The sequence below is a fragment of the Sturnira hondurensis genome, unplaced genomic scaffold, assembly GCF_014824575.4.
Source record: "Sturnira hondurensis isolate 20B ecotype Veracruz unplaced genomic scaffold, ASM1482457v3 Scaffold0000549, whole genome shotgun sequence".
NCBI classification, from domain to species: domain Eukaryota; kingdom Metazoa; phylum Chordata; class Mammalia; order Chiroptera; family Phyllostomidae; genus Sturnira; species Sturnira hondurensis.
Window position 1 is genome coordinate 959721 of NW_028073180.1, and position 17389 is coordinate 977109.

At 42.7% G+C, this 17389-nt stretch overlaps 1 protein-coding gene across 1 annotated transcript in view; it reads left to right on the top strand.

Annotated features, from left to right (window-relative positions):
- The first annotated feature begins 306 nt into the window (after positions 1-306).
- The window catches only part of SIAH3 (siah E3 ubiquitin protein ligase family member 3), a 114082-nt gene continuing 96999 nt past the window's right edge, over positions 307-17389 (top strand). Inside the window, exon 1 of the mRNA XM_037041804.1 lies at positions 307-510. Coding sequence (XP_036897699.1) covers positions 376-510 — 135 coding nt within the window. The 5' untranslated portion in view covers positions 307-375. The remainder of the gene's footprint in view (positions 511-17389) is intronic.

The following is a 17389-nucleotide window of genomic DNA, read 5'->3' on the forward strand; positions in this document are numbered from 1 at the left end:
GAGACACATTAAGCAATCAATTTTGTCAGCCTATCTCCTCTGCATTATGTATGGTAGGCTGTAATCACAAGATAAATGCAATGTGCTGATCTATGGTAATGCTCAGTAATACATTTTACGCCAGGCTCAATTCATCAGGGAGTTTCAGTAGGGGAGGCATTTGTTATTGGCTGTCTCTGTACCTCAAGGATAACATTTCTGTCCCTTTGATTGGCCGCCTCACTGCTGCAAGATTCTAACCGTCTTATTTTGATGATGAATATCAACGCACGCTAAGCCAGTCTGGAGAGCAGTGTCTCGGTGTCTGCGCTCCTTCCAGAGCCCAAGGACAGCTGCCTCCGCTGCCTTCCTTTGCCAACCACCCCAAAAGTTGTGATGTTTTTCTTTACCCATTGCTTTGGAGCTGTGCTAGATCTCATTCACCTCCGCTTTCAGCACTACAAGGCTAAACGGGTTTTCTCCGCCGCTGGGCAACTTGTCTGCGTGGTAAACCCAACGCACAACATAAAGGTGAGCTGCTTTCTATTATTTTATATACATGCCGCTCGGGTTCAAGTCCTTTCTCCAGGGGTCAGTGACTCTCCCGCGCATGCACGGAGCTCCTGGCAAAGGCGGGTTCGCGCGTGCTATGACTGTGTTTGGGACTCAGAGAGGTTGCCTCGGCTCATTCTGGCTCTCTCAAGTTGCTTGGTGCTCTCTGTGACAGTGAGTTATTCTCCTGACTGGCCAGAACAACGAGTGAAAATCCAGTTTCTTTCCTCCAAGCTGGCAACGGAAGAGTGTAGTCAGAAGTAGAGGTGGTGGAGGAAGTAGGGAGCGACCCTCCAAAATATTGGTGGGCAAATGTTCAATAGACAGGATTTGAAAAGTTACAAAGATTGCAGCCTGCCCATGTGTTTGCAAAAGCAGGCAAATACATGGATTTTGGAAGCCCCCTCTAGCTACCGCTGAAGTAATGCTGGCAGAAACAATCAGACAAGGAGCTAAGAGTTGGCCAGGGGGCTTTCTCTACAAAGTATTTTTAAGTATTTTTCCTGTGTCCAGACTCAGTGTGTGTGTGTGTGTGTGTGTGTGTGTGTGTGTGTGTGTGTGTGTGTAAGAGAGAAAGAGAGAGAGGAGAGATGTCAGGAGTTTGTCTTCTTTGTGTGTTCTGCTAACGAGATACCTCCCGCCCCCATTCTACCCCCTCACCACCTTTCACTGAGAACTGGAAGAGGCAGATTTTTCTTCAATTGTGTAATAAGGACACCCGCTCTGAGCTACTGTCTGAATCACTGCAGGTGGCTGCGGGTGCTGTGTTGCCTGTGGCCACCCAACTGCATGTCTGGTGCCGCTGCCTCTGCATTTGTGCCTTCAGTTCAATGCTTTTTAAATGAATGGCAAAAAATGGGATGCCGAGGACTGCACCACATCTGGGCCAAAACTGATGGAGAAATGAATGAAGAGCCACTAGCCAGGGGTGGTGGGGAAGACAGTGCACTAGTGGAGTAGTGGGCTGCTGCTGAACTCCCCAAATATGAAATTTAGCCACTATGACTCTATACTAAAATAAATGATAGACTCATTAGGAGCTCCTTTCTTGTCCTCACTATACCCAGGGCTGAGTAACAGGTGGAAGGGCATGACTACAGGGAGAGTGCTGGAATGATACCTATGAGGATAGATCTGTCATTCTGACCACTGATCTTGGGCAGGTAGGGTGTTGGTTGTTCCTCATCACTTTATTAACTCCTATGAAGAGTTAGACTCTTCTCAGTTGGATCACTGCAGGTCCATGCTGATAGGTCCTCCGACTTTTATCCCACAATTTCTGCAGATCCATAGGATAGACAGCTGCCTGGATCCCCTGGGGCCACTGCTAATGATGGTCCTCGGTGGAGGGGTGATGGACTGACTTCTCTGAAGTGGCTATGGTGACCTAGCTTTCTGTGGTGCCCAAGCTACAACTAATACCATCTCATGAAACATCTCTTGCTGTCTTGTCCCTGTGCTCTCTTTCAATCTCTTTCCCCTCATTTTACTATTTCTTTTTACTTTATGGCTTAGTTTTACAAATGAATATTCATCACCAGTCATCCTTGGCAAAACAAGTGTAGGAGGTACATATTAAAATGTGATTCTGAATTCCATTTCATGGCCACATTGAGACCACATTCAAACTCCTATTATTTTGTCACTTTACATTAGTTAGTTCCCTAGGGCAAAAAATATTGTTTACTCCTGTTTTGCATTTTAATACATTTAACATTTTTTAATGACATTTAACATTTCCAAAGTTTGAATTTATGTGGTTCATTGACTACAGCCTACAATAGAGGACAAGAGGGGTGCTCAGATCTTGTGGGGTGGGATGAAATGCATATGTGTATATTTTTTGGTGATATATGCCTGGATGTTGGCACATAATCCTGCTGCCTGAACCCAGGAGTCCAGAGTAAGGTTGGAAGTCATGGGTCAGCTCTGACAAACTGTGTGACCTCAAAGACTCAACCTCTCTGTGTCTTTTCTCACTTTCAAAATAAACATACAAATAAATATCTATCCTGCCTCCATAGCTCTGTGAGGGTGAAAAGAAATACTAGAGGTAGATGTGCTTTATAACATCCTCCAAAAAATATGTTATTGCACATAGTATGTAGGGATTCATTAGGAACTTCAAAAGTTGTCACATAAAGCCTTTAGCCAACTTAGAAACCATATAAGCAGTAACATAAAAATAGGTGGCATATACTTTGAGAGGCTATGTTTCATAGCTAACATTTTCAAGTACATTCTCATTTGGCTTTTCACTTCCCAAACACACACACACACTCACTCACACACACACACACACACACACACACACACACTTAAGAGCTTTTACCTGGATGAGTGTCATTGCACGTAAGCACAGCAAGTTGAGTGATGCTAACAGAACCAGGGGGTGCAGCAGAACGAACAAGATTCGCAGAGGCTGTGCCAGGCAGAGAGACCTCTCCAGCCCATGCTGCCTCCATGGAGGTCTTGATAAGCACCTTGTGTTCATTCATTGTCCAGGTGGCACATCAGGTTCCTGTCTCTCAAGCCTAAGGGTTAATAGTCATTGGCAGAGCAACTTTAAAGGAACAATTCCACAGGAACATTGCTGCTTCCATCACTTACATTAAAAAGTGTATAAAACTTCCAAAGAAAAGTGCTCCTTCTAAGCATTAATTTCCATTGACAGACCACAGAAATATGCCTGGGATATAGTAAGATATGATTTACATGGAAAAAATTATTTTAAAGAAAAGCTTTGGCGATATTAACTCAGAACAGCTATTGATCTCTGGTACTTCCCCACACTTTGTGTGACAGGCTGGTACATGAAATGGTGACTGAGGACAGACAGAATGCAACCTTACTTTTAATTTTCTAGGTAGCATGTACCTACATGAGAGGGCTTAGAAGCCTGTGGTTATTTAGTTTTCTTATGTTTTTGTGGAATCTTTTTGTCCTTTGTCCTTACAGAGCTTTTCTGAGAATGCTGATAGTATACTATAACCTCTGGCAAGTGCTGAGTTATAATCAAAATCCACTTACTGAGCAGAGAAAATTGTGTATTTATTATTTTTGTATAGGTCACCATCATTCTCAGTCTTATTGTGGTGATTACTCAGTAACCTGGGACTCCTTTAAAGCTGATGCCTTTCCTTCTAAATGGAAAGCAGACTTCCCAGGAATGCAGACACCCTGATTAGAGCAATTTATGCCCCTTAATCCCACCCTGGCCTGAAATATGAGGGCACTCTGCTTTAATCAAGTCCCAGGTAGGGGAATCATCCACAGCAGAGCTGTCTCTGTGGAGTACAAATGACAGTCTGTTTCCCTGTGTCTCTCTGTCTGTCTGTCTCCACCTATAGGGAGGGCTCCTGGCACAGATGAAGCCCCCCACTTCTCTTTCTTACGCCATGAAAGTGACCACCATCAAGGAGCCAGTGTTCCTGGATGACTGCCCTCTGTTTCTCCATTTACAGAATTTACTGAAATGTAGCCAGCAGGCCTCAGGTTGGCACCAGTGAGGGTTCCGGAACCTGGTCTGGATTCAGCCCTTCTTTCTCCTTTGTATCTTTTTCTTGTTTCCAAACCCAAAAAGTCTTTCTCTCCTAGCTCCTCACCCATCCAAACTAACTGCTTCTATCATGCCCTTCCATGTGCAGCCCTTCTCTCCTCTGCCCCAACTCCAGAAGTGCACTTTGAGGTGTGAACTGCCCAGCTCTTGCACTCAGGGACTTGTAGGCAGGGTCTGTAACTGCAGCCAGAGCCCCTCTGGGGTCAGACCTCAGCCCTTCTCAAGCAAATAGTAGCTGAGCTGAGGCCAGCTGGGCAACTTCCTCCTCTTAGCCACATCCCTTAGTAAATCAGTTTTGGAAAGAAGACTCGTAAGATGCTTTCTGACAAATTACAAAGGGTTCTTGTTAGTGTCAACATATTACTGAGACCCACAGTGCCCTCACCAGCATCCAGGTCTGAAGATGCAACCTCCCCATCTCTGCTGGGAGATTCTTCATGCCTCTTTCTACACAGCCTCCTCAGAGCTCTTCTCTACTGTAACCTGTTAACCTTGGGTTTATACACACATACACATGGTGGAGAGGGTATATGGGTCAATGACAAACACTAAATCTAAAGCTAGGGCATTTTAATGCCATTACTTGAAGCATTCACTTGCCTTTCATTCTAAGACCGACCTGTATGGATAAAATTTGTTGCATCACTCACAGAGGAAATGGGTTGGGGGGAGGTGCATGGAGGAGGAGGAGGATCATTAAAGAAGCGAGCGGAGGAGAAAAGTATGGCAAAGCCAAACATTGCCCCTACTGTTTATGGAATTTTCTTTGGAAATCCCATGGGCCATGGGGCTTTCACCAGCTCTGCTTGACACAGTGCAGTAGGCAGTCAAATGAGAGCTAAAGATCTGAGAGGTCTTTAGAGATTTAGAGGTGGCCTTTGGAGTGTTCAGGCTAAATACCTTATTAAAGCAGTTAAAGGCTCCAATAAGGTTGTTTAATTCTGTAGGTTACTTAGTTATTGACACAACCCTCTCTGAGGGTCCCATTCTGCGCCCTCTGGAAATAATATCATCTGCTTTCTGCTGTCCACGATGGAGCCTCTTCACAGCTCATTAGCACTTTTGAGGGTAGAAAGGATAAAGGAGGGACCAAGAGGGGCTGGAGCAGATAGAGCTCACTCTAGGAGCTTCTTTCTTTTTTTTAAATATATTTTATTGATTATATCATTACAGTTGTTCTATTCCCCCAGCTTCATTCCCCTCCACCCTGCACACACCTTTCCCCACCATTCCCCTCCTTTAGTTTATGACCATGTGACTCAAGTTCTTTAGATTCTGTATTTCCCCTACTATTCTTGCCCTCCCCCTATCTATTTTTTACCTACCATCTATGCTACTTATTTTCTGTATCTCCTCCCCCCCTTCTTTTCCTCCCTGTTGCTAACCCTCCATGTGTTCTTCATTTCTATGGTTCCACTCCTGATCTAGCTGTCCTCTTGGTTTGCTTTTGTTTTAGGTGTGGTTGTTAATAACTGTGAGTTTGTTGTCCTTTCACTGTTCTTATTTTTATCTTCTTTTTCTCAAATAACTCCCTTTAACATTTCATATAATAAGGGCTTGGTGATGATGAACTCCTTGAATCTGATCTTATCTGAGAAGCACTTTATCTGTTCTTCCATTCTAAATGAAAGCTTTGCTGGATAAAGCAATCTTGGCTGTAGGTCTTTGGATTTCATGACTTGGAATACTTCTTTCCAGCCCGTTCTTGCCCATAGGTCTCTTTTGAGAAATCAGCTGACAGTTTGATGGGAACTCCTTTGTAGGTGACTGTCCCCTTATCTCTTGCTGCTTGTAGAATTCTCTCTTTCATTTTAATTTTGGCTAATGTAATTATGACATGCTTTGGTGTGTTCCTCTTTGGGTCCAAATTGTTTGGGACTCTCTGAGCTTCCTGGACTTCCTGGAAGTCTATTTCCTTTGCCAGATTGGGGAAGTTCTCCTTTACTATTTGTGCAAATAAGTTTTCCACTCGTGGCTGTTTCTTTTCCCCTTCTGGTACCCCTATAATTTGGATGTTGGAATGTTTAAAGATGTCCTGAAGGTTCCTAAGCCTCTCCTCATTTTTTTGAATTCTTGTTACTTCACATTTTTCTGTTTGGTTATTTCTTACTTCCTTCTGGTCCACTCCCTTGATTTGAGTCCCAGTTTCTTTTCCATTATTGTCAGTTTCCTGTGCATTTCTCTTCATTTCAATGAGTTTAGCCTTCATATGTTCCTCTAATTTGTGACTAAAATCAGCCAGTTCTGTGAGCATCCTGATTACCAGTATTTTGAACTGTGCATCTGAGAGGTTCATTATTTCTTTGTCACTTAGAGTTATTGGCTCTGGGGCTTTGAGTTCTTCTTGAGCCATATTTTGTACCGTTTATGCCTGTTACATATGAGAAGCAGAGCCCTAGGTGTTCAGCAGGGCGGGACAACTCAGTTGCTGGGCTGTGACGCTGTATGTGGGGGCAGGGTCAAAGGGGAACAATGACCGTCCCCTCTGCTGCCTCCCACTGCTGAGGCCCGCGAGGTCCATCCCACTGCATGCGAATGTGCACCACGGTCAGCCCGCAGCCTTACGCCCTCACTGGGTTCGCTGCTGGGGCCTGCGTGGTCCGTCTCACTGCCCACTCCTCTGCTGGTTTATCTGCACGTGAATGTGTGACCACGGTCAGCCTGCCACCCCACACCCTCACTGGGTCTGCCCAATACTACCCTGGCTGCCTGGGTGCCTGGGGTCGGGGGATCTTTCCTGCCCGACCCTGCTCCACTGCTGGCTCCACCCCTCCTACCGGTCCGGTTGAAGGGTTCGTTGTTGTTGGACTTCCGTATAGTTCAATTTTCTGTTCTTTGGCTGTGTCTTTGTTTACTAAACCTTTGTTGTATTCAAACTTGGTTGTGGGAGAAGGCACAGTGTTTCCACCTATGCCTCCATCTTGGTGGAAGTCCTCTGTAGGAGCTTATTTCTAAAGGCTTTCCTCTGCAGCCTCTTCCAGCCCTTTAGTTTTTGTGAATATTGTATGACACTGTACTCTGTGGGCACAAGGCAGTCATCGAGTTAATGGTAATTGCAAATGAGACTCTCAAGTCACTTAACTGGATGCCCTGAGCCCTGATCAGTAGTCATTTGGTGAACTGCTAGTGATGTAGATGCAGAAAAGACTGAACTTGGTACTGAGGTGGCACAAGTCGATTAGTTCTGTACTGCATTTACTCAGTAACCTCAAAGTAACTTTGTGGAACTCCTTAATTATGGTTCCCAAAACTGCAGAGACTATTTGGAAGACACTGAAAGTTTTTTCAAAATGTACATGGAGGCCAGAGTTATTTGGATGGCTGCCTTGGGGTAAGGTTGAATACTTTTCTGGCAATTAACAGTAAGAAAAAAAATTAACTTTCTGTGAAGGTATTTTACCCTTAGCAAAATCATGTTGACTCAACCAGCTCTGTTCCCCAAAGGGAAAAGTTGACCTGTTTAGACATTAATGTCACATGGAAGGGGTCAGCCTAGAGAATGGAAACCTGACCTCCCACAGGGGTCTGTGGCTCAGAGAGTAACAGGGGGAATGTCAGAACTGGGAAATTAAATCTTATTTTACAGTCAAAGAAACTGAGACCAGAAAGGGAAAGTGACATATATTAGTTTCCTATGGCTGCTATAACAAATTACCATAAAACTGAATGGCTTAAAACTCAAGAAATGTATTCTCTCATAGTGCAGGAGACTAGAAGTCCAAATGTAAGGTATCTGCAAGGCCATTCTCCTTCCAAGGCTCCAGGGAAGAATATGCCTTTCTGCCTCTTGCAGCTTCTGGTAGCTCTATGTGTTCTTCACCTTGTGGGTACATTATGCCAGTGTCTGTCTCTGTAGTAACATTGCCTTCTTCTCTTCTCTGTGTCCTCTCCTCTGTGTATACTATCTTGTAAGAATACATGAGATTACATTTAGGGCCTACCTAGATAACCCCAAATAAATTTCTCCTCTTGAGAGTCTTAATCACACCATTAGTCATATAAAATAATATTCACTCTCGCCATGAGAGGTAATAGTCATATGTTTCAGGCATTAGGTTATGAGCATATGTTTTGGATAGCCATCATTCAACCCACCACAGAACTTTGGCAAAGTTGGCCTATTTGCTAACAGAATTGGAATTAAACTTTAAGTCTCCTAATGGCAGACCTACATTTGCTGCACTGCCCTGGGCTGCCCTCAAATTAGTCCAAACCAAATGGCTCTGACATGGGTACACTCTGAGGGAACAGACAATTTTGGTGGCCCCCTTCTACTGTCTCATCCATCTGCTGTAGGCCATCAGTAAAACCCCATGAGCTGTATCCCACACTCTACCATTTCCCCTTTACCAGTCCCACATTTTCTTAGCAAATTGGAGCCTTTACATTATCATCCTCCTTATTCCTCTACCTCCTCCACAAATCTTCCTTTTTTCCAAACTCTTTTAAAAGTAATACAATTCACATGATTCATGCTCATCATATTTTAAAGCCAAATGATAACAAGATACATAGACAAAAGCATAGTACTTTATACTTTGCCCTTGGTGCATATTTTATTTGTTTATTTTTAAATTTTATTTTTCAATAAGTTTACATCCAATATTATTTTGTATCAATTTTATCTGTCTTGGTGCATATATTATAAATCTATCAGGCTAACTTAGAGAGAAACAATTGGTGCAGGTAGAGACATTCCTGAGTTCAATTCCAGACTGTGCCATTTGCTGATGTGTGACTTTGAAAAAAAAAGTGGCCTCTCAAAGACTCCATTCCTCATATATAAAAAGGAGAAAATAATACCTACATTTTATGGTGGCTGTGAGGATTAAACAAACTCACAAAAGGAAAATGTCTGCCACCAATGAGAGTCAGTAAACAGCACTTATTGTCAATAGGGTCATTACAATCAAAGTGGCTCCTCAGAAGGTGGTATCCACTCCCCATGATGCCACCTGGCTGTCTCCTCTTCTATCTCTGCAAGCCTCAGTGCTTGCTGTTCCTTGGAATGCAAATTGCCCTTGGCCTTGAAGAGAATTTTGAATAGAACAATTTCTTGCCTTACATAAAAGTCAGATTTGTCCTTAATGCTAAATTTCAAAGAAAACACAAATCCTCCTTGGTTTTGAGCCTAGCAGTCCAATGGGAGAAGGGCTGGGTTTCAGGAAAACAGGGTGCTTATGTTAGGACAGGGGCTGAAGAGTTGGGTCCCCTGTCATTCACATAGGCAGGAGCCAACCATGCAGATCAGTCCCCTTCCCCACCCAGCCTGAAACTTGTCCCTCATGACTTATGCATGACTTCTTTTCATTAGCAGCAGCTGAGTGATCACACAGGCTCTGTGCGGGGAGGTAGATACAGAGAGGTAGATCTGAGGCCAAGTGACATCACTGAGAGATTCAGTGGGGTGGGTGGAGGTAGGTGGGCAAAAATCTTACACTCCTTTGGAGATTGGATATTTTCTCTTTGCACTTCAGTTCATTCCACCTTGAGATATGGCTTCAGTTTGAGTGGGGTGGAGATGGGGAAGCTGGTAGATGCTTAATGAAGGTTGCAGCCCTGGAATTAAGGGAGAGAGAATGAGAAGAAAGCTCTGATCTTTCTGAGCCAAAGATGAATTCCTAGATCCCTCTGTCATCAGAGAATTTTAAAAAGTGGTAGGCTAGGCCATTAACCTGAGTTCCTTGCACTCCAACTTGGGTTGTTTCTGTGGACACACACATATATACATACAACTGATAGTGATTCTGAAATGCCAGCCTCTTTGGACCTTTAGTGATCTCTGAATTGCAATGCAAGGTCACAGGATTCAAAGCCTGGTGGATGGAGGAGCCTGGACCCTGGCACTGAGGAAGAAAGACTAGAGATGAACAAGACCCTTATCCCCTACTGGATCTGTGACTGACTGCTCCAGTCTCAGGACAGAGGTAAGGGAGAAAGTAGGTCTAGAAAAGAAGAGTAAATTCTAGTTGAGGCTCTGGAGTATGGATTTTGGAGTCAGACAGATCTGGTTTGAATCCAATGCTGTCATGTCCCTGAGCCTGCATTTCCTCACTTGTAACGTAATTGTTGTAAAGATGAAATAACATGTGTGCAAAAAGTGCTTAACAGCACCTAGCACATAATAAATACTCCATAAATGGCAACCACCATTACTATTAAATGGAGTCCCTTAGGGATATTATCTGATGCTCAAGATGTGACCCAGGTTTTTTTGCTCAAGTCATATGGAGACCAAACTTTTCCTATTCCAACAGGATGTTGGAGGCAAGAAAGGGAATGGTCAACAGTAAAAGGACCTGTCATTGTAGTGATCATAATTTTGAAGAATAGTAGGTTTAAGCTAAGATAACCAGAGTGAAACTCTAGTTCTAGGCTGTGGTCTAAGAGATGAGGCCCAAAAGGATGAAGCAACTTGCTCAAAGTCACAGATGATGAGGGTCAGAATCCATTGCTCTATCTGTATCACCACACTAATGGGGGTGGGGCATTGGTTAAGGACATTGCCTTTTAACATGACTGATGGCAATGCTGGACATCTTTACAGGGGATCCTTGTGTTCAGTAACTTTCCAGGGTATAAACCAGTGGGGCAATGGTGGGCATTAAAAAGGCAAATATTTCTTGTTTCTCTAGTGCTGGTACAAATATAAAAAAAAGGCAGATTGAGGATCCAAGTGAAGTCATCAAAGCCACAAAGCCATAACTCTGGACTTTAAATAACTGGATGGATCAAGTTCTCCTACAAGTGCTACATTTCATGTTGACTGTGGGCCCAGGATAAAAGAGCTATCAGAAAATGGATTTGAAACCAGCTTAATGTTTTTTAGCCAAAGAATGAAGTCCTTGTAGATAATTTAGAATTGTGGTCTAACTGGAAACATTAGTTTTCCTTGCAAGAAGCTGTATCTAAATCATTTCTTGTTTTCATTTTATGTATTTTTAATCACAAATCCATGATTAGTAGGGAGTTGTGTGCTGCAGCCTATACCTTTACATCTAATGTCTCCAGCTGCAGCACTGGGAACTCTAGACAGGAAAGAGTAGCCTATGGACAGGAAAGGGCCAGGCCTCCCAGGAGAAAACCAGAAAGTGTCCTCTATGGAGGAGAAAGACCACTGTAGATAGTGTTTGTAGAAAGGAGATGGGGTTTTCTTGGCATTAGGAAGGTCCCACAAAGATGGAACCAAACCCAGATCAACAACAGATTTTACAAAAGGCTGGCCAGCAAGTCTAACCATCTGCCCAGCTTTGCAGCCAGGTACCATGGCCCCTCAGATTGAACTCCTACAACTTTGCCAAGGATATGCTGGGAAGTCTGTGGCAAGCAGCCAGTCAGAATCTCAGGCTCCCTTTCTGTAAATAGGGGTGTATTGTGACTTACACTAAGGTAAACCAACTACATATCCTAAAACTCTCTGACAATGGTTTTCTACTATCTCAGTTATGCATACAATAAGAAGAAGAAGAACAACAACTGAAAAATAATGAGAAGGCTTGCTATATGCAGAAACTATGTTAAGTGCTATGCATTTGATTCCCACTAGGAAGTGGAATGTTATTATTATTCTCCAATATACAGGAAAACCAAAGCAGAAAAAGGTTTAAAAGCTTACTCATGTTACATAGCTCTATGTGGTGGAATCTTTTTAAATTAAATTTCTGTGTTTGTAAGAACTTACTTATATGTCATCCCTTAGTGTTTTCTTTTCACAATAAAAAGTGAGCCAAGTTGCTTGGCCACAGGACTAATGTTGAGTGTATTATATTTCATTTAAAAATATTGATCTGTAATTCTGTTATATTCACCCTCATATGTATAAACATCAAACACATGAGATACTCCAGGTGCTGGTGGACAACCATGGGAGGTATGTTCTAGGCTTCTCTAAGTTGCCCGTGGAATTAAGTTCTGTGGTCTATAGCAGTGACTTTGCTCCCTCCTTCTGCTTCCTGGAGTCACCCCCTAAATAAACTGCAACCAATGCCTTTATCTTAGGCTATACTTTGGGGAGGCCTAAATGAAGTCTACATGTGTGTATTTTTTATTAGCTAATATGTGTTGAGTATTTACTAAGTACCAAATACTGTGCTAAGTAAATTTACCTGAGCTAATCACCTTTTTTAAAAACCTCAAAACAATGTCATCGGTCTATCTCCACATTACTCAGGAGGAAACTAAGGCACAAAGAGTTTAAGTAACTTATGCAAGGACATGTCTAATAAGTGGTAGAGCTTAGCTACCACTTTTAACCTCTATATTAAGCTATCTCTCCCTCTTCATCACAGGATTGATTGTCTGGAAGCTTCCAACTGTCTATATTCAGGCTCAATAAAAATTATGATCTGCACAAAATACTGGAGTAAAACCTTTGCAATAAAACTTCAACTAAATGACTGGCTTGAAATTATCCTGCAGAAAAATAAATTGTGCTCTATGGCCATTTTTTAAAAATAGGTTACATCTTTTAACAGACAAACTGGCTCTCTGAAACTAGCAGTCACCTGTAAATCTGGGGGATGCAATTGCCTTGCTTCTCAATGACAATAGGAACAAATGCTCTGTTAGCACTGGGATAGCATTAAACAAGTCACTTTTTCTTTGAGAAAAGAATAAAAAAGAAAGAAATTCTTTTATACTAAAATGTCTCTTAAGAGAACATGGCTCTTATCATGTCACACCTGTTCTCTGAGAGATCCATAGGCCTTCGAAATTTTCTTTATCATTAACAACCATACTTTATTAGTAAGTTTATTTTTAAAGCAAAGAAAATATTTAGTGACGATTTTGTACTTAATTTAACTTAGCCTATACCTTTATATCTAGTAAACTTTTCCCTTAATGCCCTTGAAACATTTTCTCTTTCCAAAAACGCTGTGGGAAAAGCTGAGTTAAGTAAGCATCTAGGTAGGAGGTGAGCTTATTGGAGGAAAATGGAATGTTTATGAGGTTTGTTTCCAGTGTGCAAGCTGGAAAGATTAGGGTCAGGGTTTATATTGACATCAGAGAGTATCTGAACACTCATCCAGGAGCTATGGAGGAAAGTCACCAAAGTAAAATTCAGAGTTCAGGCTCATTCAGCAGTCCTGACATCTGGAAAAAGTCACACAGAGCTGTGGAGGGCTCACAGTGGACACTGAAGTTGAGGGAGTTAAAGGAACTCTGTGAGGAAAATGTCTCACACATGAGTGATGTGCCTTCACTACCATTCCCAGTCCCCCATGACACCTGTTCATCACAGTGTCCCTGGGGGTTGGCATGGAGGGCAATTGGGCAGGTGTGTGCACCATAAGTATGTCTACCATGCCCATGCCCTGCTAGGCATTCCCACAAGCAGGAGAGCTGATGGGCATATTTGGAAGCTGCCTCACTGAAGCCAAAGTGATATATCTGTTTATAGTAACTAAATAAATGCCAGTTGGACTCTTCTCAGCATGCTTACTGAAGCAAGTGCCAGATACACAAGGCTCTCTGAGAATCTGAGAGAAACTGGATGCAGAAAGGAAATCTCCCAGACACTTTTCACCTATACCTTGAAAATACTTGGCAGAGGAAATTCCCTTATAACCAAGAATCTAAGCTTTTATCTGCAGTCTGGCTCAGTCCTGGGGGTCTGGAACAATCATTTAACCTTGGCTTCTTCCTCTGTCAGGTCAGAGGGTAACACTGCTCTGTGTCTCCCTCTGAGGTGATTTTGCTGTAGAGTAATGGGTCTTTACCATTGGCCTATCCACATGCTGCCTTTTTTCAAAAGGGGTTTGAGGCAATTTACACTGAATGATGGAGTGACAAGATAAATAAAATGGAGACTACAAGAAGATTAATTGTATGGACCTAACCTATTAATCATTGACTTAACTTAAAGTAAAATTCCATGGGTGTACCTTACACATCTCTCAATGTACTGGAAAGATCATGGCCTTTGGGCTCAGATGTGGCTTTAAATTTTCTTCCAATATTTATAACTGTGTGACCTATGACAAGTTATTTAACAACTCTGAGCTTCATTTTCCTTGTCTATAATAAGATGTACATGAAGTTGAGGAGAAGTAAATGCAACAAATACATACAAAAGCACTGAAACCAATGCCAGGCACATAGTAGACCCCTCATAAACAGATTTTTTTCCTCTCCTTCCCTTCTTCTTTCCCTTTCTTTTTCTTCCCATTTGTTTCCCAGACTTCCCATAAGGAAGTCTGCAGGAAACACCAATGACATTACTTGACTAGTAAGTTATAGGGGGAGCTCTGGGGATAAGAAAGAGTTTGAAATTATAAAAGGAAGAGAGCCCTGTCATTCAGAGAAGGAACAACTTTTCCCAATGGGGAACGACTCAGTTAACTTATCCAAAGTCACCAGATGAGTCTTTTAAATTCTTTGTATCTTATTTTTGTAATCTGGGTGTGGAGTTAATGAGATGAATTTCTTTGAATACCTCAGATCTCCTAAAGGGATCTGTGAGTAGAAAGGGAGATGCAAAAGGACAAAGCCACTGTTATGAAGGGTCAGGGCACAACGCTAGACAGACATGATGGTTCACAACAGTAGGATGGCTGAGCAATTCAGGGAGCCCTGGAAACTGCCATTCTGGGACAGCAGATGTTTATACGTTTTCCTCTAACCATTAATAAATCAATATGACAGGAATCCAAGATGGTGGCTGAGTAGGTAGAAGGTATACCTCCTCCCAGGACAAAACTGGAATTACAACTAAAATACAGAACAATCAACCTGAATAACCAACCAAAGACTAGCTGAGCAATAGTCTTATAACCAAGGATTTACAGAAGAAGCCACGTGAGACTAGTAGGAAGGATGGAATCACAGAAAGTACTGGCCCTGCTTCAATGGGCAGCAGCTGAAATCCTGGAGGGATATCTCAGCTACAAAGGCATCCCCTGAATCCCCATTGGGATTCCCAGCCCAGAGCACCAGAGCCAGGGAGAGGTACCCATGTAACATCTGGCTTTGAAAGTCCGCAGTGATTCTGTCCACCAAAGAGCTATGAGTCTGCTAGATACATAGGTGTCCTCTTAAGGGACCAATGCACAGAATCTCATTTGCAGCCACTCACTCTGGGCTCCAGGGGAGGTAGAGAAGGCAGAGAGGACCAGAGTCATGTGAAGAGAGACTGGGGTTTGCGGCTCTAGGGAAAGAACTGAAGGGACAGCCTCCAGGATCCCTGTGCTGAGTGCCTCTCCCACACTGCAGATGCCTTCTTTCTTGAATGGAGCACTCCATCCTTAAGGCACCAGCCTCAGGGAATGAAATAGACCTACCCTTTGAACTCCCTGTTGCCCTATCCTGTGGAGCTCACAACCTGTTGAGGAGTCAGCTGCCTGGACAGAGGTGTAGAGGTCCAGGGATACTCAGGGCAGTCAGTGACTGAGTTGTGTGGCTCTGGATCAGGGATCACTTCTCCCCTCTTTGCCCAGGCCTGACTCTTTGGGGCCCTAATCTGCTGAGCTCAGGCTCCTGGTAGAATCTGGGACAGACTGAGTTGTGTGCCTCTAGGATGGGGGCCATTTGTCCCTTGCACACCTGACAGTGCAGAGTCCTTACTTCACACAGCCAAATCTTGGTCTGTTTGGGACCGATCATTTCTGCTGGCCTAACTTGATTTTCTAAAACTTCACACCATCACAAATGCCTTCAGGCACCTGGAAGGTGGCAGCTAGACTTGGTATAGAGAGGAACTTTTGCCGAGTGGCCTCAGATCTATCACTGGCACCAAGATTGAACCTGTATATATCTGGTGAACACCATTTGCCCCTACCTGTTAACCCACTAGAACCTTTGTCATGCAACTTGAGTACTACCAGAGGCTCATTCAGTGATTGAGCCTAAGAGGCAGCCAGAAGGCATAGGCAGGGAGAGTCAGATTTCAGGGTGCCTAGGGCCTTTTTCTGGCCTTCCCCTGGACTTAGTACTACTGGAAACTACCCTTGGTGCAGAGCTTAGTCCTTTACATGCTACACCCAGACCCAGCAGAGGCAGCCACAAACTGTGGATTGCTTTGTAGCCCCAAACAGGTTGCCCAGGTCCAGTCACAGACAATCTCTGACATTGACCTGCACAAGAATCCCTCCCAAGAGGCCCCAGAACCAACACACCCAGTGGCCAGCCTTAGACAACATTATAGCAGGATCCAATTAGCTTCACTAGAGACATATGCAAAGGTAGATATCAGGTATTAGCTGACACCAGATCCTGCTGAGGCAAATTCTGCTTAGAGTGAATAGCACCTACACAGCAGCTCATACACTCGGGCTGAGATTGATCCTCACAGCCTGAGAGTTGATCCCATGCATGAATGAGCCGAGAGAAATCAAGACTCAGTTACAACAGGAGGGCTCACATAACCCACACAAAAGACATTTCTGGAGCACCCAGCTCAGGTGATCAAAGAGATTGTGTAACTGGACAAACAGGATACCTACTACATAAGGCCACTTTACCAAGACTGAATAACATAAGAGATCTATCTAATATGTAAAGATAAGCACAAAAAGGCAGCCAAAATGGGGAGACAAAGAAACATACCAAAATAAAAGAACATGAGCTAAATGAAATGGAGGCAAGCAATTTACCAGATGTAGAGTTAAAAAAAAATCAGTTCATAAAGATGCTCAAAAAACGTAGTGAGAACTACAAAAAAATTTAATGAGACTTCAATAGCATTAAAATAACATAAAAAACAAAAAGAACCAATCAGAAATGAAGAATATAATATCTGAAATGGAGAATACATTAGAAGGAATAAAAAGTAGGGTGGATGAAGCAGAGAATTAAATCAGCAATTTGAAAGACAAGGTAGCAGAAAAACAACTAAAGAAACAAAAATTTAAAAAGAATTTTTAAAAAATGAATATAGTTTGGGACAACATGAAGTAAAACAACATCCACATCATAAGTGTATCAGAAGGAGAATAGAGAAGGCAAAAAATTGAGAATCTATTTGAAGAAATAATGACTGAAACTTCCTGACCTGGTGAAGAAGAAAATCACACAAATCTGGGAAGCACAGAGAGTCCCAAACAAGATGAGCCCAAAGAAGCCCACACAAAAACATATCATAATTAAAACGGCAAAGGTTAAAGATAATGAAATAATCTTAAAAGCAACAAGAGAAAGACAGTTAGTTACCTACAAGGGAACTCCCATAAGACTCTAAGATGGTTTCTCACAGAAATAGTTTGGGCTAGAATGGATTGGCATAAAGTATTCAAAGTGATGAAAAGTAAGTACCTACAATTAATACTACATTATCCAGCAAGGCTATCATTTAAAATTGAAGGA